General features: G+C 46.6%; 1 protein-coding gene across 1 annotated transcript in view; it reads left to right on the forward strand.

The window, feature by feature from the left end:
• The first annotated feature begins 10,496 nt into the window (after window positions 1-10,496).
• LAMB1 (laminin subunit beta 1) overlaps window positions 10,497-22,453 on the forward strand; it is a 73,519-nt gene continuing 61,562 nt past the window's right edge. The window contains exons 1-4 of the mRNA XM_047097132.1: window positions 10,497-10,548; window positions 11,629-11,804; window positions 14,111-14,246; window positions 17,386-17,459. Of these exons, the coding sequence (XP_046953088.1) occupies window positions 10,512-10,548; window positions 11,629-11,804; window positions 14,111-14,246; window positions 17,386-17,459 (423 nt within the window). The 5' untranslated portion in view covers window positions 10,497-10,511. The remainder of the gene's footprint in view (window positions 10,549-11,628; window positions 11,805-14,110; window positions 14,247-17,385; window positions 17,460-22,453) is intronic.

Below are 22,453 nucleotides of genomic sequence, written 5' to 3' on the forward strand. Positions count from 1 at the left end.
CCTAGGAAAGCAAAATACTAATGGAGAAGGTCACGTATTGGGGATTAAAAGAACAATTGCTTTCATCTGGAAAGAAGTCTAAATTTTATTACAGACCAATATAAAAAAGTGAATGTATTTAGATAGGATATGTTTGAAGTGGCAATTTTTCCTTTTTAAGATCCCAGTTCTTTTCTTAGCTCTTCAGACCATACCATCATGCATTCTATATAGCAGATATACAGAGATGGGTATACTAAAATTCCTCCATAACAAATTCCATTTTTCCACTCCATCCACTTGGGAGGGCAGCTCTAACATACAGACAACCTGAAGGATTTAAACATTTATAAACATGGGTCTTTGTCAGAAAAAAAAAAAAAAAATCCACTCTCAACGGTGAACACAGTTTACCATATTTTGTTTGGAGCCTAACAGCAAAGGAGGCAGTTAAGAAGAATTATAATCCTGGCTACTCTTAACATTGCAAACGCAAATTGACCATAACTGTTTCTACTCTACTCAGACTCAAGTTTGTATCAAATACCTGCATCTTTTAAGGGATAGCAAGATTGATTTGTTTCTCTTCTGTTTTGACTGTGCAGAAGACAGACTTTTTTCTCAGGGATGTGAACATTACAATACTTTGATCAAGGTTACAGAGTTTATTAAAGTGAACTTCACTTCTGCACATAAAAGGTCACTTTGGAGCAGGCGATCACAGGAAACTCTCCTAATTTTGAAATGATTTTTAGAACAAAGCCTTGACGTGTTCATTACGGAGAAAACCCTAAAATAAGGGGAAACTATCATGTAAAATTTGGGGCTGTCTGTAGGCAATTCCTGTATGGTTTCCCTTTTTAATCCCTCAAGAAATATAATGTACATATATTACATTTATTTTTCATAATTGGAGCCTACTTTCTCCCAGTTATGCCCTAAAAATGGGACTCCATCTTTTTAGGGAAATGTCTAGTATTCCATTACAGGGGTCTAGCATAATTAACCTAAATGATCATCAATAGGGGGTTGGTCATTTCCAGTTTTTCTCTTATTTAAAAACAATAGTGTAAACCTCTTTATCTGCATGATTTGGCATATTTTCCCTGAGTCAAAGTTATATATAATTTAATATTTCAGATTGCCCTCCGGAAAGGCACGCGTTTACCTTTCTAGCAATCAGTTCTGTTAGTGCCCTTATGAACCTCGTTACAGATGACACGGTGAAACCTGGGGACGTTGACTTACCATTCTGTCATCAGAAACGGTGAAAAGTATGGTGCGATATATACATAGTACTAATGTATATTGGGTATGACTCATTCTGGCTGAAGAATTACCTGTGAATTATTTCTCCCCGGAAAGCACACTGGGCGTAGATCCAGGCATTTATTGAATGAACACGTTCAACAAATACCTGATGAGCTCTGTGCTCAGTGCTGGGCAAATTCGGATGCTCTCCACGCACTCGCAATTTAGCAAACACAGAAAATCTCCCACGCTAACAATCTGCTTGGTGGACATTCGTCGGATACCAGCGATGTGCTCTGTGCTGGTGCTAGGGATACAGTGCAAGAGATGAGGTGCCTGGCCTCGTGTGTGGCACAGCTGGTCCAGAAGAATCTAGAAAGCTCTTTTCCAAGAGATATCTGTCCAAGTATTGCATCTGGGCAGTGGAAACTGAGAAGGTTCCACATGCAAAGTACCATCAGAGCTGGACTTTGAACATAAGTAGAAGCTGTCTTGGCAGAGAAGACCGAGAAGGCATTCCAGGCAGAAGGAACTGGATGAGCCAAAAACCAGGGTTTAGCTTTTGCGAATGGTGAGTATATTCAGGCTACAGCTTGTTGGGGGGTGAGAGGCTGCTAGCTCAGAATGCAGAATTGGGAGCAATTACAAGGGGCCACATTTCGAAGAGCCTGTATTGTGTGCTAAGGCACGTGACCTTTGTACCTGTTTTACAGATGAGGAAACCAAGGCATAGAAATATGACTTACATGGTCCCAATTTGTTAAGAGCCATGTTGTCTCATTTAGTAAATTCATTGGTGACTAGAAAGAATGGATTTTAATTTCCTAGGTCTTTCTTTGAATTTGTATTTTCAGGTAAAAACCCAGACTTAGCCCAAATTCAGCATATGCTGTATTCAAAGTATAACAGACATTTATATCTAAAACAAACAAAAACCTGGGGTTACAATTTTTTGGTCTGATTAAACCAGCTACAGACATTAGATTATCATTTAAAAAGTTAAAACGTTATTTAACCCCCATCCCAAGCATAATGCCCGTACCTTCCCTGAAAGTACCCACCATCTTGCTACGCCTCTTCCTAGAACTTTCTAGAACTTTGCCTATTCATGTATGCATACATGTATATGTTTATAGAAATAGAACATTGTAGTGTTCTTCATCTTAGACTTTAACGCTTGTGACTCTTCTTGCTAATAATATACGTATTTAAGACAGCCTTGGTCTTCTCTAAATGTAGAACATATACCATTAGTACATAGCAGTGATTGGCACATAGAAACTACTCAAGAAATGTTAAAGAATGAGACAGAGGTTACTGCTAAGGCTTAAGGTACTAACCAGGTAGACAACTGGAGCTTCCAAAGTCGAAGGCCACCAACCAGCGATGGTCAGCACTTGGACGAAAAAGTCCTGAGTAGATGACTGAATTCCATGTATTCCATGTTTTCCAGATAGGATCACAGAGAAACGATTTACTCAGAGGTTAATAGCAGCATCCCATTTAGCCATCTCGGAAAGGGCAAACACATCCTCCAACTTCTTTGTCTGGCAAACAGCCCGATACGTGAAATAGCACCTAATCCTGGAGTGAGGCCGAGTGCTGGCTTGTTTCTGATGGGATAAAAATGCAGCCACTCAGCTCTGGGTGGGCTGCCCTTCACAAGTCTGATTACCAGCCTTGGCAGCCTCAAGCGCGACGGCCTTGATGAAATAAATACTCTTTCCGGAAGATCGGGCTTATTCTAGAGGGACCGCAGTTGTAGAGTTAATTCTTCTAGAAGGCCAAGGGCATCGTGGTGGGGGATAATGAGGCAAGGCTGTGCTACACGACAGAGGTGATGGCTTCTGAACTAGCATTTCCATCACTTCTGACACGTCCTCAGATCAAAGGTTCCATCTTCTCAGGGAAAAGACCGGATTGGGAATCAGGATCCGAGTACAAGCCATGGGTGAGCATTTAACTTGCTAATTAAATCTAGTTTCCCAGATCACCCTACGTAATAATTAATAACCTAGAACTATGCAATAGGGTTGCAGCAAGAGAGTAGGTTAAACTATCCCTTCAAGCCTCTGGTACAAAGATACTGCCTGAACCTTATTGGTCTCAAAATAGAGGTTAAATAAATGCTTTTTCATTCCCTAAGCATTTCCTAAGTACCTACTGTATGCCAGGCATGTGACTGGGGACTCCTAGGGAAATGTGGTGAGGACTTTAGGGACTTACTGGGAACTGAACTGGACATTTCAAATAGAGAAAGACAGAATCTGGATTAAAAAAGAGTAAAGGAAGAGTTTAAAAAAAAATACAGAATGCCCTTTTCTCCTCCTCGGGCTATTGACCAAATTTCATCATCCTTACAAAGCCAAGGGAAGTAACACCAACTGAAATACAATTTTCAGAAGAGTCTTTAAAATATAATTTTAGGGGGCACCTGGGTGGCTCAGTCCATTAAGCATCCAACTTCGGCTCATGTCATGATCTCTTGGTTCGTGAGTTCGAGCCCCGCGTTGGGCTCTGTGCTGACAGCTCAGAGCCTGGAGCCTGCTTCGGATTCTGTGTCTCCCTCTGTCTTTGCCCCTCTCCTGCTCAGGCTCTGTCTCTCTCCCCCGAAAATAAACATTAAAAAATAATACAGTTTTAGGCAGATTTCCATAAGAGGTGAACTGAGTTTAATTAAAAGTGTTTCTAAAATGCAACTATCAAACTCTCAGTGTTAGCTTCTACTCAATTGGATGTTTGTGATTTTCAAGCAAGCAACCATTTTAAAACAAAAAGCAGGCCTCAAATTGTGGATGTTGATGTATTTTGTCCAAGCACATAGCTCATCTGAAAAATTTTTTTAAGTATTTATAGAGCAAATAGTTGTGATAATTTCTTAAACTTCCAGTTATACAAATGTTTGTGAATGTAACTATCAAAGTTGACAAAAGCTGACCAGAGAAACAAAAACCTTTACTTTTAAAGGTCTTAAACTGTATTCTATGTGAACTGCAAGTAGTTGTGTTTTTCATTCTTTTTTTTTAAATTTATTTTTTTAACTTTTATTCAGTTTTGAGAGACTGAGAGAGAGCGCAAACGGGGAGGGGCAGAGAGAGAGGGAGGCACAGAATCCGAAGCAGGCTCCAGGCCCTGAGCTGTCAGCTCAGAGCCCGATGCGGGGCTCGGACACACAAGTGATGAGATCATGACCTGAGCTGAAGTCAGACTTTTAACCAACTGAGCCACCCAGGCGCCCCTTGTGTTTTTCACATTCTTACTGCCCCTCCTTCTTACACAGGACACTCCTGAATGAAGGTAAAGATATGATATGCTAGAAAAGTGAAACTAGTTCATGACTAGCATTCAAGTCTAAAAATGTTTAATTGACTACATCGAGGTTAATCCTGCTATGAATCTAATTTGAAAAAAAAATTTAAGAGCTTTGCTAAGGCTCTTTAGCCTTACCTCAAACATTAATCTCTCTCCTACTCATTTTTAAAGTGCCAGGTTAGCAACCAGATGCTAAAATCCATAAACAAAGAATAAATAGTGAGCTGAAAACGTGTCCCACTTAGAGTGTTTCTACGGCATTCTTGTTAAATATAGACAACTTTTAAAGACATTTGGAATTCACAGGCATAGCTGGGTAGAAAGTGCCACCCTACTCCTGCTGGGATCTAAAGTGTCTTCTTGGCCCCCTTGCTGGAGGTGAAGTTCGATAGGTATGCAGCCTTGAGAGAGTCTGTAAAAAGCATGGATGTGACCTTCTTATACCTGTTTTTAGTGACTACCTTAAAACATTCAAATATAGACTTGGGTACTCATTTGTGACCTTTCTTCTGAGCTCTTTAAGAATAGACAGATGGCTGTTTTTAAGATCGTATTGATAAGGGTCTGCTTGGATCGTGATAAAGTAGGTCATGTTGCAATTGAAAACAAAAACGTCCCAGATCTCAGGCTACAAACAACAAAGCTTCGTAAGTCTGACGCTACATGTCCAGAAAAAATGTATTGGCTTGGGGAATGTCCGCTGGCTTTAGGCATAGCTGGGTCAAGATATTCTAAGGTCGTACTTAAGGATCTTCCCTATTGCTTCCCCCAGTTCTGCTCTTCTCTGTGGTCAGCCCCAGTCTCCAGCCACCACCAGCTCCATCCATGTAACTTCAAGTCCAGAGAGAGAGTGCTTTTTCTCTCCCATAAAAATCCCAGAAGTCACCTCACTGGAAAACTTGAGTTGTATACCCATCCCTGAACCAAACACTGGGAAGAAGAAGAGAGAGGGGTACTGATTAGCCTGGAGCCCATGCAGGGATTAGCCCCATCCAAATTCTGTTGGGCTGACAACGTCAAAGGACTAGTTCCCCCCAAGAGAGTCTGGGGACTGTTCCCAGACAAAGGGATGTTAATACAAGCCCAAATAGCAGCTTCTATTGTATAGTCCGAGACTGAAAATGCTATGACGCCCTGCCTGATTCAGGCCTTCCATATTCTAGAAGGTGATGGTATTCCTATGGGCTCCCTTAATGGTCATAAGGAAGGGTTATTCAGTTTTAATCATTCATCCAACAAGCAGATACTGAGTGACTCTGTACACCGAAAACTCTGCCCTTGGATGAGAATACAAATTTCAATAAAACACAGTGCCTGCCCTCAGAGAGCCCCTGAGGGCAAGGGCATTTGGCACAAAATTACAAATTACTGTCCCGCATATTATGAGAGGTATTAGAAGGAGAAAGTGCCACGTGACATTTGTTCTAAATTTTCCTGGTCATGGAACTTCTTGAGCTCATTTCTGATTCTCACAAAGTACCCTTCAATCTAATTTTCAAAACAGCCCAAATCTAGTATTTTTCATGAGAGCAGAGTTAGGTAGACAGCCAGGTTTTAGAACCTAAAGGTCAAAGCCCAGAATGTGACCTCCTTGTCGTTACGCTGTCAATCCAGGACTTAAAATGCCATTTATGGGTCTTGTTTTAAGACTGTGACGGTAACCTTGAAAGCAGTTCTTGCTTTGTTTTTCCAAGCAAATAATCAAGGCCTCGGGGAGACAACTGTTGCACATTCTTTGAGACTGAACGGCCAACAATTTGCAGTCGCATCTGCTATTCAAGATGCTGCAGAACTTTCCAGTAAAAGACTGCCTTGTGCTAAAGCAGGTAGTGCCAGGGGGGGTACATGTGTGGAATGAATAAGAGGGTAGGGGTGGTGTCAGCAGGAGTAAAGCCTCAATGAGCTTTACTAGCAAGAGTGATTCATGCCTCCTACATTTGTAACATCAGAGAGGAAGAATTGGTTCATGAGCAAAATTTGGAAGTGTTCCTAAAATGAACTCCAGTCTGGTGATATTTCTTTTGCTACTTGACTAGAAACTCGTGTTGGGTAGAAAGTGGACATTTAAGATTTAAAGAAGTTTTTAGAACCTAGAGTCCAGTCTTTATTTACTTCCACTCAAGAAACATTTATTGAGCACCTACAACGTGCCCATGTCATATTAGGCAACGTTTGTGCATCAATCGGTGTTACGCAATACTTGGCCTGGACTCACTGTCTAGTGGAGATAAGGGCATAAACAAATAGTTACAGCGTTATGTCATTTACGCCGGAACAGGCTTTTACAAGGTGCTGGTGGACAGAGTTGGGGGTGGAGAGGGGGTAGAGACGAAGTCTATTTAAGTGGATGCTTCAAAGATGCGTGGTAGTTCACTACACTGATGAGCTCAAGGAGGGTCCATGGGACAGAGAGGCACGGTATAAAGCATGCCCTGTGTTGGGAACTTCAGGAAGCTCACATGGGCAGAGGGAAGCCATTGAAGGCTTTTGAACAAGGGAACGACATGATCAAAGGGGTGCCTCAGAAATCCCTCTGGTGATGTTAGGGAGGATTAGACCAGCAGAAAGGGAGAGTTTGGAATCAAAACGGCAGCCAGGGAGGCTCCTGCAGGGTTCAGACCAGACACGAGGGCAGACTGAACTAAGGCAGGGTGATGAGGTTGGAGCAAAGGGAACGTGGTGGCTGGTTGCTGGTAAGATAGAAATGACAGGAGCTAGTGATAGGAAGAGGTATGGAGATGGAAATGTCCAATATGAGTCCCAAGCTGGGCTGGTTTTAAGGAGGATGTGTACAGTCTCTGAAGGGTCCCGGGCTAGGTTTACTGCTCTGTCACCATCTTGAAATCATTAATTTTTGAACAAAGGGTCTCCGTGCTCCTTTTCCTTTTTCACTGGGTCCTGCAAATCATATAGCCAGTCTTGTTCCCAGGCTCGTCTTGAGCTCAGAGGTGGATCATGGGGCCAATAACAGAAATTAGAAACAGAAGAACACATTTTGTTCCAGGAGGGATGGGTGGGAGGTGACTTAGGTTTTGCAGCACACATACTTATGGGCCATCAAAGTAGAGATGTTCAATAGGCTGTTAGAAACTGGATGTAAATTCCAAACAAGGTAGAAGCTAGAGTTACAGATGTAGGGAGGACCAAGGTGAAGGTGTGGAGAGGCTGGTCACAGATGAGAATGGTTATAGAAGGAAGAGAAGCTGGAGACAAAACCTTTGGGAGCACCCTATGTTTAAGGGAAAGAGAGAGGAAAGAGAAATGGGAGAGAGGGAGTCAGTCCTATGGGGAAATTTTGGAATGGTGTCCTGGAAGCCAAGGAAGTCTCAAGAAGGCCGTGGTCGGGGCACCTGGGTGGCTCAGTCGGTTAAGCGTCCAACTTCGGCTCAGGTCATGATCTCGCGGTTTGTGAGTTCGAGCCCCGCGTCAGGCTCTGTGCTGACAGCTCAGAGCTCTGTGTCTCCCCGTCTCTCGGCCCCTCCCCTGCTCATGCTCTGTCTCCGTCTCTCAATAATAAACAAATGTTAAAAAATAAAAATAAAAAATAAAAGAAGGGCGTGGTCATGGGAGATAGACCACAGAGAGTTCCACTAGGGAAAACGGCCATTGCACTTGGCAGTTGGAGGGCCAGCAGTCATCACTGAGACCAGTGGCAGAGATGGGAGTTCTGTTATAATAGGATGAAGGAGAAACCGATTGGAAACACAAGTGCGAACTATCCTTTCAAGCACCTGGGCTAAGAAGTCAAACGGAATAAAGAAGTAGAGAGTATATAGCATAAAGAAGGGTTTTGGTTTTCTTCCCTTAAGATGGGGAAATGGAGCAGGTTTGCATGTGAGAGCATTGTGCTTAGCCGGTCAGAGGAGGACACATGCTTCCAGGACAAAAGTACGTTCCAGGACAGGGAATGGAGACAAAGTCAGCAATGGAGTGGTCAGATGGTAAAGGTGTGTTATATACACTAGCCCCTGCACATACGTGTTAAAAAAACAAAGAAAAAAAAAAAACCCAAACAAACCACTCAACAAATCTCTTAACTGTCTCAGTAATGTTTACTCCTGAGAATGAGGTGAGAGCCTCAGGGCTGTAGGTAACTCTTTGCAATCTATGAGAAGACACTGACCAGGGAAAATGATCACCACTGAGTAACAGGGAGCTCTTGTGAAAGAGGCAGAAGTGAATGATGCTTGCAGTATGGACGGATAAAAAACTAATAAGCAACTTTGACCCAGGGTATTAAGAGCTCCACAAGGGGAAAAGCATTTGCCTCTGAATGTTTTTTAATTAAGCTCTGAAGACCCTCCGTTGCAAAATTAAACCCTCACAACAGCACCCGCTTTCTCTTGTGTTTTCAGGGCTGCCCAGCCAGCACCAAGGACCCTGGACGTTAGCTGGAGGCAAAAAAAAATCTCCAGAGGCTGCAACAGGGCAAGTGCTGATTTAGCGAATAATTAATGCATCACCAAGACCTGAGGCTCCTGCCTTCCTCAGCAGAAAGGAGGTTTATAAACCCATAAAGCAGCTTTACTTTGTGGTCTAATGATTAAACTTTCCCTGGGTCCTGTTTCATTGCAGCTAAGTTAAAAGCTGACCAACTAAACCCTTCTCCCTGGGGTAATTAAAAGCAAGCAAAATCTCCTGCCGGGACTACCAACTAACTGTACTCCCCTTATTCAGGGCACTTTTGCGCAAACCCCAGCTTTGACTCCATCCATCCACTGCTAAGGCAGCAGAATTGGGCCAGTTCACTGGAAGGGCGGCAGTCCCGCCGCCTGCCTCTCTTCCCGCCCCCCCTCCCCAGCCCCCAGGACGTGGGCGAGCTCTGTTTACCCCTTATTCAACCAGACAGGTCGCACACAAGGCCATTAGAAGCCCTCTCTCCCCATAGAGTTCCTCTCTGGAATTGCCCAGGTGGCGCTTTGTGGAGACCCTGAAGGGGGTCTCATTCGTGGTTGAATCAACCCTGTCACGGTGAGATGGGAAACACGCTTCACCAGCAATAGTGTCGTTGGAGAAACGACCTTAATTAGAGCCATCGTCTGGATTTAGGTAAGTAGATTTTTTTTAAACAGAATTAAACGGGCAATTCGATGCCGTGGCCACCTGGGTGGCAGGTCCAGAATAAATGTGCGCGCAAAGGAAGCCTAGGGAATAGCAGTTTCGTCGCCTCGCGTGGTGACATTAGAGACGTCGCGTCCAGCCCAAGCTTCGCGATCCCGGATTCCCTTCTTTGTAAGGCAACAAACCTGACAGGTCGACCCTCTTTCTAAAGGGTTAACCCGCCTTTCCCGGGCGCTCGGGGCGGGAGTTTGTGGCCCCGGGTACCCTTTCGTGACTCACCCCTTGCAAATGTAAACGCCCGAGTGCGCGGTAGGTCCCGCCGGGGAGGGGGTGGGGGTGTCTCTCGCCGCGATCCCGACACCTACCTCCGCCACCAGCCCAGACGCCTCCCGCCCCCCCCGCGCTCCGGCAGGCGATGCGCACCCCGGGGTGGCCCCGCCGGAGACCGGGAGAGCCTGACGCCCGCGGCCACCGCAGGCGCGGCCTTAAAACAAAAGAGGCGCCCCGGGAGGGTGGGACCCGGACCTCACCCCCTCCCCCCGGCGGTGGCCGCCCGCCCCCTCAGCCCCCGCTCTGCGTGTGCGCATGAGCGGAGGCGCCTCCCCCGGTTCCTCCCAAGGCTAAACTTTCTAATTCCCTTCTTTGGGCTCGGGGCTGCGGGGAGAGCGCTCGCACCGACCGGGCAGGAGGACATAGTGGCTGAGCGCTTTTTCCCCTCCGACCCCCCGCTTCCGTGGGAGCGGCAGGAAATGGAAGGGCCCCTCTCCTCTCTCTGAACAGTTGCTCTCTCTTTTTGTGTTTCTTTCCTCCACCTCTCCAGAAGGGAAGACGGGGAAAGCGGGCAGGCGGCTCGGCGGGTGCGTTCTCCCCTCCTCCGCCGTGTCCCCTCGGCTGTGCAGGGACTGGCCATGGGGCTGCTCCAGGTGTTCGCTTTCAGTTTCTTAGGTAATTGCGCCGCGGCGGTGGGGAGAGGAGTGGGCTTGGGAAGAAACCCCACAAGCCGTTGGACCCGGCTTCGCGGGAGCCTGGGGGCGGGGGGCGGGAGAGGGGCTGGGGTGGGAATCGCGCCCCGGGACTAAACGCCAGCGCCCTCCGTGGCGGCTGAGGACTGCGCGCGAGGATCGCCGCGGACCCGCATCCCCGAGGCTGGGTGCCCAGAACTGGGGATCCGCGGCCCCTGCTCGGGCTTTGCACCTTTGGCGTGTTCACCGTGGGTCTCTCCACTGCGGGGGGCGGGGGGCAGGCTGCCTGGGATGGGTTGGGGGGCTCGCCGCGGGGGGCTCCCCTGGAGCCCTTTTCCCAGCTAAGTGCCCAAGCTGAGCACAGGCTTAGTCCTGGGAACTGACTGGGGCCATGTGGCTTCAATTAACCATCGCTGTTTGCCCCCGGATGGCGCCAGAAACAGCTGGGCCGGGTGCTTCCCTGGAATGACGAAGCGTTGAAGCCACTCCAAAGCCACAGGGACTGTTCACTCACCCCTTGCTCGGGAAAGCGGCGTCCCCTGCAAGTCCCACCACCTCGCCCCCAACTGAGCGCCCGGGACCCCCCAAGCGTGCATGCACACATATCGGTGACCCCACACTCACAGATCTGGCATGCACACTCACGGTTTCACACTGAGGGTGCACAGGCTGCCGCACGCACGAGGTCCATACACTCACCCACCTACTTGCATGCACATAGGCAGTTCGTCTGTCGCCTCCCCGCACACAGGTCCAGGCACAGACACGTCAAGGTGGCTGGTCTGCACATCTACCTTTTGTGACCAGAGTTGCTTGCCCGGGACGGATGAGGGTCTCCCGGGAATGATCTGGGCTGCTGGACAAATTTGACATCGTGTCTCTTTCCGAACCCTCTCCACGTCCTGGCCTCTCCCGCGCTCATCTTTCCATTGTGCCTCTATTCTGTGCATTCTGCTTTCTTCTGAACCTACTCTCTTCCCGCCCCTGCTTGTTCGTTTCGCTTGGGCTCGCCCCCGGCTTGTGCCCTCCTCCCCACCTCCGCTGTCGCCTGCCCTTTCCACAGCCCTGTGCGGAGCCCAAGTGCGCGCTCAAGAACCCGAATTCAGCTACGGCTGCGCGGAGGGCAGCTGCTACCCCGCCACTGGCGACCTTCTCATCGGCCGAGCACAAAAGCTCTCGGTGACCTCGACGTGCGGGCTGCACAAGCCTGAGCCCTACTGTATTGTCAGCCACCTCCAGGTGAGGGCAGAGGTCCCAGCCCTAGGCTTTGCGCGCGCGCGCGCGCCTCCTCCAGTCCAAACCAGAGGGGCCGGGCGCTGGGGACTCCACATCCTGCCAGCTATCCAGATAGGAAGCGCGGCCAGTCGGGGAGTCCCGGGATTAGATGGGTTGCTCGCCCTTTTTTTGCTCCATCGCCGTTTGCACAGTTGCATCCGCCATACATTTCCTGCCGCCTCCACCGCCCGCATAGTCCCTATGGAAAGTCAGGACCACCCGGACCTGGCCCCTGCCCGGGATCCTGACCCCAGGCCTCCAGAAGTCTCCACTGTTGTTGTTTTGTGATCTGTCCTCCTTGGAAATGTGCATAAGAGATAGTCCATCATCTCTTTTAGACTGAGTAGTGATCATGGGTTTTTCCTAAGTCTTGGGCTTGCGGGAGGGGTATTGTAGCACTGACAGATGTCTTGTGAGGTCACTCTAGCCACTGAACCTAATATTTTCTGGTGTGGTGCTGTTCCCATCTATCCTCCAGTAGATACTTTTTCAAATGCCCTGGTTGCCATGGCACCCTGGTAGAGGAGGACCAAAATGAAATTTCAGGGTGTCCTTTCTAAAAGTAGGCCTAGATCTTAGATTTCAAAAGTCCTATTTTTAAAAAGTCCAAACTAATTTTAAAAGAAGACAAAGCATAAGCTACCTAGAATCAGAAGCCTTTTCCTTGATTTTTTTTTTTTTTTAAGTATGCGGATATTTCTGGCCTCGAAAGCAAGCCAAAGGCGGGCTAGTCTCACCTGCAGGGCAAGGGCCAGAGGCAATTGCTATAATTTTGGCCCATCTGCCTACCTGTACACCTGCCCTTTGGGAAAAGGATGATGTCCTACGGTTTGCACCACAGATGCCTTAAAATGGAGTCACTTTTCCAAAGCAGAAAGGGAGCCCATTCTGTAGACCTGATAAATTAAACCAGAGGAATGTGGTCAAGTGGATTCCGCTCATTTGCTTCCAGGTTTATACAGAGATGTCTAGACTGTTTCCTCCTGATTAGAAGGGTGGCTATAATTAACCTTTTTTTTTTTTAAGTTCTGGTAATTGTTCTCCAGTATTAGTTTTCTTGACTACAAGTTAATGAAGGCCGTTGATGTTACCTTTTCTAATATTAGCATGTAAATTTTACCTAAAATATTATGTTAACATTCACCTCAGAGGCGAGGACATCCTGTAAATGAGTCACCAGATTCTGAGACCGGCTTTGACCAGAATGAGAATTGAACTGTTTGTCTTACAGGCCAGCCAGAGCTAAACTCTCTGGTTTACGTGATTAGCCGTGAAAGCGTGGAGTGCTCTCTGTAGATACCAGAGCCGAAAGAAAGGGCCTGGGTGTGCACTTTTCTCAAGCATTTAATGGGTCTGAAAACTGAGGCAGGAATCTTAAGTATTTTGTCCAGTATTTGGTCCCATTGCATTCCTGACTTCTGTTCCCTCTTTGTCTTAGTACATATCACTAGTCCCTAAATCCTTTGGGGACGAAGGTGATAACTAATAGCTAACTAAATACAAACATAAGAGTCCAGTTCGTGGGTATTGTCCTCCTCACAACATCACCCCTGCTTAAATGTTGTTCATGAGGTGTATGTGGACCTCTGTGGGTGCCCGTCTTAGTGCATGTTGGCCTTGTGTGAGTTGGTCTGTTTATAGTGGGTTCACTCCGGCAGGTACCCACTTCCCCAATATCCTGAGTAGTCTGTAGATGTTCCCTACAAGCTGCCACCCTTGATTCACTGCTGGGGCAGCGCAGAGGCTCGGAAAACTGGTTCTGTATTTCCCAAAGCTTCTTAAATACATTCGCCTAACACTTGGCCTCTGCATTATGTTGGTTTTAGAAAATCAGGCTGCGTGAGTTGTTTTTTTTTTTTCTTTCATTTTTCAGTTTGCTTTAAAGCATGTCAGCAAAAATTTTCTAATACCTCTTCCACATCTCGCTTTAAGTGTAAGCTTCTCTAGCTATTATTCATTGAGATGAAGGCTTAGGCCTAGAAATTTCATTTTGATTCAAGTACTAGCTTGTGGAAACAATGCCTTCTTTTACTTTTGACCTTGAATTTACAAGAGTGGAGGAAGTTTTCAGGAGTAATTCATACTCCATGAGTTAAAAAGTGGAAGGCATATTATATGGCATGTAAGTAATTTGGACACATTCATTGTTCTTGAAGCAAGCAGGTTTGATTTTTGTATTGTGGGCTTGATTTTTGGTGTGTGTGTGTGTGTGTGTGTGTGTGTGTGTGTGTGATTGCTTCCTACACTCATGAAACTAACTTTGCTTTCAGGAGGACAAAAAATGCTTCATATGCAATTCACAAGATCCTTATCATGAGACCCTCAATCCTGACAGTCATCTCATTGAAAATGTGGTCACTACATTTGCTCCAAACCGCCTTAAGATTTGGTGGCAATCCGAAAATGGTATGTGGTTGGTGTGGGAACAAGTTCTGTAGAGTGAGATTGGTCACCTGGAAGGGGCTCTCAGGCTCCTGGGTATTTGTAATCTCGATTGATTTCTCTGCCCTGTAATTATGGTCTTTGGCAGATTTACTGCCTGAAGCACTAACTTCTCATGGTAAAATCTGATCCTCCTTCCTAAAGCATGCACTTTCTATAAGAAAGCAGTCTTTCATGCTGGACCAAAGGGATATTTCCTGGTCCTTACCCTGAGGGGAGCCTTTACGGGGGCAGGGTGTATCGGGAGGATGGGGCCGGGGTGGGGGGAGACCCTGCGCTATTTCAGGCCCTTAATCTTCCCCAAAATAGAGCATCTTTCTTTGGGATCAACCCCAAAAGAAAGGGCAGAATCAGCCCCTACTTCTACCAACACCTTCCTTCCATCTCGAGAAAATTCAGTAATAGTACTGTGAAGCAGCACTAAATCTAAATTTTCAATGACTCTGTCAACATGGATATGACCCCAACTCAATTCCTTTAGTGAGTATGGGAATTCAGCCCTTTTTCCTTCCTTTGCCTTTTGGGTTTGGGTTTAGTAAATTCATTAAACTTGATGTTACTTCACTGGGAAACTAAGCCCAAATTAGTTTTGCATTTGTTTCAAACTTGAAGACTGAACTTTAGGAAATAAAGGTAGAGTTCTTGTGTCTCTTAATTAACAGTGGACCATTAGATCTTTCAAAAGAGTATGAGAATTTTGGCTGTCAAAGAAGTGAACCTAGGGATGGTCATAGAAAGCATCGACTGTGCTAGATCTTTTTATTATATGCCCTACGCCTGGGACATTTTCAGATGTTTGCCGTCATTTAACATTCTGTAAAGAGGAACTCCCTTAATACACTTCTTTGTCATTAATTATGAAGTTACACATGCTTTCTAGAAAACTGTTGGTTTCTACGGAGGATTGATTATTGGTCAGCCATGGGACTGCATAGGTTACCAGACTGAGACAGGCTGGTCTTAGAAAGCATGTAAATTAGAGCCTTATCAATTCTTTTAGGAGGTTATCTTGGTTCAGTGTGAAAGAGAAGGTTCTATAAATCTGTACCTAAGTCACAGAGGACTTCTGAAATAGCATAGAGCTTATTCCAAACAGGGAGCAGGAGCATGTCCTGACTGCCCACATTCTTCCAGTGAAATGAAAAGACAATTAGAAGGATGCCTCTAAAAAAATTAAAAGTAAAAGTTAAAAAAAAGAATGCCTCAATGTTAGTATCAAGTTGATAGACGGTAAAGTTGTTCATCATGTGCTGTCATTCTAGAGAAGGGGTTTTCTTGGTTATGGCAGGACTTCATCAATTTCTGCACCTTTGAATTTGTTGGACGAGAAAGTCCCAAATGTCAGAAGGAAGGGATCTTCAAGTAGAGGGGCTTGTGTTGTCTGTCACAAGAGATCAGATGATGTTGGGCTGGAGTTTGGTCTTCCGAAAGTCAGACTGATGAGTACTGTCCCCTCCGTGTTGTCTGATAACTCACCGTTGGGGATGATCTTTATGGATGTGAGTTTATCCATTTTCTGTGGGTTTTGTCCAGTGTCCTGGTGGCATTAAATTATCGGTGCTCAGGCATAGAAACAGGGTTGGCGTGTACAGCTACTTTTCACTTACCCTTCCTAACGATTTATTTCTAGGTTGGACAGAAGTCAAATACTCTATAGAAGAATGATCTGGTTTCTTTTCTCTGTGGATTTTTCTTCCCATATTGAAACACATGCGCGGGTGCTCGCGTGTGCGTGCGCGCGCACACACACACACACACACACACACACAAACTTTACTGCTTTTATCAGGTTATAAATCTAAAGTGGAATGTGCTTTTAGTGTACCCATTGTAGCATATTTTCTTCCATTGCAGAAATGGTACTGGTCCTGTTGGTACTTTACATTATCTTTTGTTATCTCTTCATTTTGAACAAATCTTGCAGGTTTTTAAAAGCCTGGGAGAGAAGAGCTGCGTAGTTGCCTAGCTAACATTTCACTCAGAAATGTCCAGAGTAGGTTTATAAGACGGTTCTTTTTAATAAGTTAGATAAGGTTAGTTAGTATGATTATAATGTTTTTCTTTAACATTCCAACTAACTCATATCCGTTTCAGTGACCACCCCCCCACCCCCACAATTGCCTTGGCCGTTTTCCAGTGGGAGAGTTTATTTCAAAAGTCCTACTGATTTCCTGAAACTACACCAGCCTGTGACATGATTCATTCTGACACATTCCTGTCTTCCTGCAGTTAAGACTTCTTAGGCTCTAGAAGGTGGACCCCCAAAGTGCTCTCAAGCACAGGAAACGAGGAAATGCTCTCCTTTAGCAAATAGGTGGCTTGAAGGCCCAAGATGAGAGAGGGGGTCCTTTCTATCTCTGGAATTCCAGTGGTCTTTTCTGTGTGGCGGGACTGACCGACCCTCAGGGGACTCAGGGGACAGTGCAAAGGCTCATTTGTTTGTTCAGGCTTTCCCCTGAAAGGGAAGACGCTAGTATTTGTTCTGGGCCAGTTTATTTATTTGGCCGATTCTTTGTCTCTGGCATTGTTTTTTCGGTTGTGGCGATGCATCCAAAGGCTTCCCCATCAGGGATACGTCTTTCTAAATGGGAGTGTAAGTAACAGACACGGTAGGCTCTGATTTTCTTTGCTGCTGCATAAAAAAAGGAATATTTGTGTCCCCCCCCCACCCCCACCAGGAGGATTAAGTCCCCTGCTTTAGGCTGCAAACTGAACCCCTGCTGTGCACAGGAAGCGGACCCCTTCCTTCCCCCCTTGGAGAGTCCCTTGGCTTAGATTTGGGAAGATGTTTTACTTTGTCCTAAGCAGAAGCTGTCTTTCTTGACAGCAGCTCCAGGCTTCCCGCCAGGTGTCTTGTTCTGGTGAGCAGAGTCCATATGTGGAGCTCCAGAATGAGTTGAGGAAAACTGAAGGTTCATTCTGGCCTGGGCCTCCCCGCCTAAGCCAAGACCAAGGGGTCTTGTCTTCAGCCTCACTGTCAGAGCGCCGAGAGGGGTTCTGTGTGGGGCGTAAAGAGAATTCAAGAAAAATACTCCCGACCGTTCACAGATGTTCCTGTTTTCCTTACTATTTCCTTTTTGAATTTTGAAAAAATCTCCTATAGGCGTGGAAAACGTAACTATCCAACTGGATCTGGAAGCAGAATTCCATTTTACGCATCTCATAATGACTTTCAAGGTAAGGAATTCATAACTTTCTCACAAATGACACGTTGAGAGCGCTGTGTAATTCCCTTTTCGGTATGGATGTCTGTTGTGAGTTGGCCTCAGTGGGAACTTAAATATTATTGTTGCCGTAAATTGGGATAATTGATCAGCTCTTTAAAGATGGACGTGAATAACCATGTTTAACAAATACTCAATCTTCGTGGCAAGAAGGAGAGAGAGAGCCACTATTCTAAGGTAATTCAACTGTAAACTTTTAATTAGATCTCGTTTTATTTCCCCACGGAGAGAGGCAGCTTTGACTCTCTCCCAAACCACAATAAAACATCTGGAGAGTAAATCCCTGATCCCTTGTGTTGATGTTTTAATGCTGAGCTTGGTAACTGAAAAGGAAGTGTATTATCTTTAGTTTTCAAGGTTTTGCAAAAGTTGTGGGAAGGGTTTTACAGTTCCTTAAGAAATGTGTATGCCTTCTTAAATGTGCATTTTTTGCATCCTTTTTCTTTTAGAGATGTAAAATGACTCCAGGGCTAGGGAATTTCTCTGTACAAAGTCCCTTTGTTTCTTCATAAGCAGCTGCCTGGAAATGACTGACTTCACATGGCTTAAAGTACATGTTGATGCACATAAAACCCATAATTTACTTATGGCTTCTCAGATTAAAATCACTTTTGAGTGGGCTTGGATTGGAGTTGGGGGCCTTATCTGTACCCCGTCAGGTTAGGAAAAGTTGCCAGGGAAAGATTTAGCATGTGGGCAGGTAGCCACAAAAGTCCCACCATGTCCTCCACCAAAGCCTGGGAGGCCAAGAGCACAGGTGGGCGTGGAAGTCCAAATATGACAGGAAGGATGTAGACTGCTGGTTCCCAGGCCTGAGCCCCTCTCCTCGGTCCCCCACCCAGAAGTGCTGTTGCTGCTGGGGAGGAAGGTTTATACTGTGACATCGGATACTGGCGGAGAGGTTGGGGGGCTTTCCCTAGGCAACTCGACACTATGCCCCCTCCCATCATTGACCATGCCCTCTGCTTGGTGGTTAGAAGCAAAACTCAACCACGCATGAGGATGTTGCCTCCATGTTATGTGACACCTAAAAATACACAAAACTATCATTATTCGTGTTGATGGTCCTAGCTTTTCCTTTGGAAAGGGCGTCTGTTCACATACGTGGGAAGTTCTGAGTTTGCTTACATCCAAGTCCTTTGGGTACATAGTCTGTCATTACTCATCCAACTGAGTACAGTGGGCCATCGATGAAATTCTGCACCGATGAATTCTGCATCGATGAAATGCTGAAGCTAAAACAGGAGGCAGGGGGACTGAACTCAGACGAGAAGAACAGGTACAGGTTGTCAGACTGTAGTTAGTGAGAGAGAATTCAACCTCTGGGCTTTAGATCCTGTGCGAAAAGCAACATCTATGGGGTTGGACAGACTTGGAGATAAATCCCCATCCTGCCCCTTATTGGCACATGTGGCCAGAACTTTGGCTTCCTCTTCAGAAGGGAGAGTGCGAAGAATAAGAACACCTACATTCGAGGGCCGTGTGACCTTGCCCTCTGCTCTGGAATAGGCATAATCTTGCCACCTGGCACATAATGGGAATATGATCGCTTTTCTCTCTGCTGATGCTTGGCAGGTAGTGATTGCTCTACAAATATTTACTGAATGAATACATGCATAAAGGAATTCAGCCGTCTTCTGTTTGTAAGAAACTGCCCCGGGGGGCGAATGACACTTGCAGATAACTTACATCATGAATGTGCTAAGAGCTCTAGCAGAAGTTCAGACGATGTGTGGTAGGAGCACCGAGGACTGGGAGAGTAATCTTAGCCTGGGATAAAGCAGAAAGCTTCATCAGGAGCGGTCTGGGACTGTGTGTGACCTGGGCCAGGAAGGGTGAGCAGGATCTCAGTGGGAGGAGGTGGAAGAAAAGCCGTTCTTGGCAGAGGAAACCGTCTGAGAGCAAAGCTCTGGTGGTGGACAGTTCAGGCAGAGTTTGTTCAGCGTAGATTAGCCTTGAGCTCAGGGCAGTGAGGGGGAAAGGGAAGTAAGGTTACATACAATCAGAAAGTCCCCGGCTGCTGGCTGAGGGGTGTTAATTATATAGGAAACAGGGAGCCACTGACAAGGAAATGAGACTGGATTTCAGGAAGATGGCCAAGGCGAAATACAGAGGAGGGCGTGGGACAGTGAGAACCGACGGTGCGTGGGGAGGCCCTTGTTGAGGTCTGTGCTAATGGGGGGCTCACCTGAGAGGGTGCTGGTGTTAATGCAGAGCTGGGCCTGATTCTCAAGTAGGAGGGAACCACCCCAGCAACCCAGGCGTCCTGGAAGTATTACCAGAAAAGCGTTTGCAAATCACGTATGTGCCCTTGCTGCCAGCTCTGTTACCTGCCACTGATAATGCCTTTGAGAATCATTGCCCACTTTCCATGGGAGTCGTCAGTTGGACCCTCTGGGATCAAAGGTTCAGCCACGGGGGCGCCTGGGTGGCTCAGTGGGTTAAGCGTCCAACTTTGGCTGGTTAAGCGTCATGATCTCACGGCTCATGAGTTGGAGCCCCGCGTCGGGCTCTGTGCGGACAGTTCGGAGCCTGGAGCCTGCTTCAGATTCTGTGTCTCCCTCTCTGTCCATCCCCTGCTTGCACTCTGCCTCCCTCTCCCTCTCTCAAAAATAAATAAACATTAAAAGTTAAAAAAAAAAAAAAAAGGTTCAGCCCCGAATCGGGGGAAGATGAGAAGCAGAGCAGTGGAAGGGAGAGCAGGAAAGGGGTGAATCCAAGATCACTTGGTTGTCCAAGCTGAGCAGGCGGGAGGGTGGTGATAGAGTGACAGTGGCGAGACGGGGGTGGGGGGGGGTGGGAGTTGTGAAGAACACCACCCGTGGAGTGGCCGTGGAGATGGCTGCTTGCTAAGTGGACTGGGTTTTCATGGGCTAGCGAAGCTCATGTAACGTATACACGGTTTGCTTTTGTAGACAGCCAGATGTTTCCAGAATCGTAGCGCTTCTGCTTAGTAGACGTTCAGAGGTGGCAGGGCGCCTGGGTGCCTCAGTTGGTTGAGCGCCTGACTTTGGCTCAGGTCATGATCTCGCGGTTAGTGAGTTCGAGCCCCGGGTCGGGCTCACTGCTGTCAGCACAAAGCCTGTTTGGGATCCTCTGTCTTCTCTCTCTCTGCCTCTACCCTGCTCGCACTCTCTCTCTCTCTCTCAAAAATAAATAACATTAAAAAAAATTAAAGGGGCGCCTGGGTGGCTCAGTCAGTTAAGCATCGGACTTCAGCTCAGGTCACGATCTCCCAGTTCGTGAGTTCAAGCCCCGTGTCGGGCTCTGGGCTGACAGCTCAGAGCCTGGAGCCTGCTTCGGATTCTGTGTCTTCCCTTCTGTCTGCACCTCCCCCGCTCAAGCTCTGTCTCCTTCTCTGTCTCTTTCTCTCTCAAAAATAAATAAACATTAAAAAAATTATAAAAAATTAAAATAAACAAACATTAAAAAAATCAGAGGTGGCCATGCACCAGTATAAGTCCTGAGCACGTTGGAGACTCAGGGAGGAGTGGGAAGGGCCTCCATTCTCTACATAGAAGTGTTGTCCTGGTTTCCAACAGCTCTGGAAATCCACAGGAAATTGGATAATTCTTCGGTGACCCTTTGGGACTCAGGAGTTTCCAGAAGGGAGGGAGAGAAAGCACAGCCAGAAATGCCTGTAAGGCTTTTCCTCTCTGCTCCCTTGTGACACAGAGACATTAGGCTAGTCTGTCCCCAGATGTCACCACCCAGGAGGCAGGTCTCATGGTGAGTTTGTCTTGGCTGACTTAGTGATTGGGGTTTTTTTCCCCCCCCTTACTTTCAAATTCTTCATCTCATGCTCTGGAGTTTAATAAAGTATCCTTTTCTTCTATTCCTGAATAAGTAAAAAAGTAAAAATTCAAGCACCTAGTAAGTGAGTAAGTCAAAGAGTCTGTCAAAATGTGACCTTTCATTTTCTTAACCCTTGTCTCCTTTTTGTTTTTTTAACGTTTATTTATTTTCGAAGGAGAGAGAGAGAGAGACAGAGCATGAGCTAGGGAGGGGCAGAGACAGAGGGAGACACAGAATCCAAAGCAGGCTCCGGGCTCTGAGCTGTCAGCACAGAGCCCGACGCGGGGCTCAAACTCACGAACCGCAAGATCATGACCTGAGCTGAAGTCGGACACTTAACCGACTGAGCCACCCAGGCGCCCCACCCTTGTCTCCTTTTATCAGTGAAGAAGACCATCAGGATTATTAAGGAAGGCAAAGTATGTCTGGGGATATACGAGTTTCACCATTAGTGATCACCCCGATTTCTCTCCAACATTGGTTTTAACTCGGAGATGAGCGTGTGTCCGGGATGGGTTTGTTCAGCCGGCTCACCTGGCCTGTTCTCCCTCCGCCATAATGTGCCGTCCATCTCCCAGGTGCACGTACCCCCTTCTGTGGCATCGAGGCCTGTGCCCAATGGTAGTGCTCATTCTGCTTCATCTCTTATTTCCAGCTCACCCCCTCCACCACACCCTCCGAAATCTCTGTCCTGCCTCAGTTTCCAGGATTCTTGTCTTTTTACTCTTCCCTCTCTGACTTCCATTTGTCAGCCTGCTATTATGCTATGAGCCAGTGAGGCAGAAAGATGGGTTTGGGCCAAGTTCAACGTGGACTGGGATCTAAGCTCTGCCTTTAGGTAGCAGGTCAGTTAAGGTGTCTGAGCCTCTTTCCTCATCTGTAGGAAAAGTGTGTCGTGAGGGTATATTAGTCTCCGAGGGCGGCCATAACAAAGCACCACAGACTCAGTGGCTTAAACAACAGAAATGTATTGTCTCATGGTTCTGGAGGCTTGATGTCTAAGACTGAACTGTGGGCAGAGTTGGTTTCTCCTGTGGCCTCAGTCTTTCCTTGGTGTGTAGATGGCTGTCTTTATCTTCACATGGTCTTGCCTTGTACATTTCCACCTCCTAATTCCTTCTCCTTAGAAGGACACCAGTCACATGGGATTTG

Source organism: Lynx rufus, unplaced genomic scaffold, assembly GCF_022079265.1.
Source record: "Lynx rufus isolate CCGP_SWC_20201006 ecotype Redwood Valley unplaced genomic scaffold, mLynRuf1.p SCAF_4, whole genome shotgun sequence".
Lineage (NCBI taxonomy): Eukaryota > Metazoa > Chordata > Mammalia > Carnivora > Felidae > Lynx > Lynx rufus.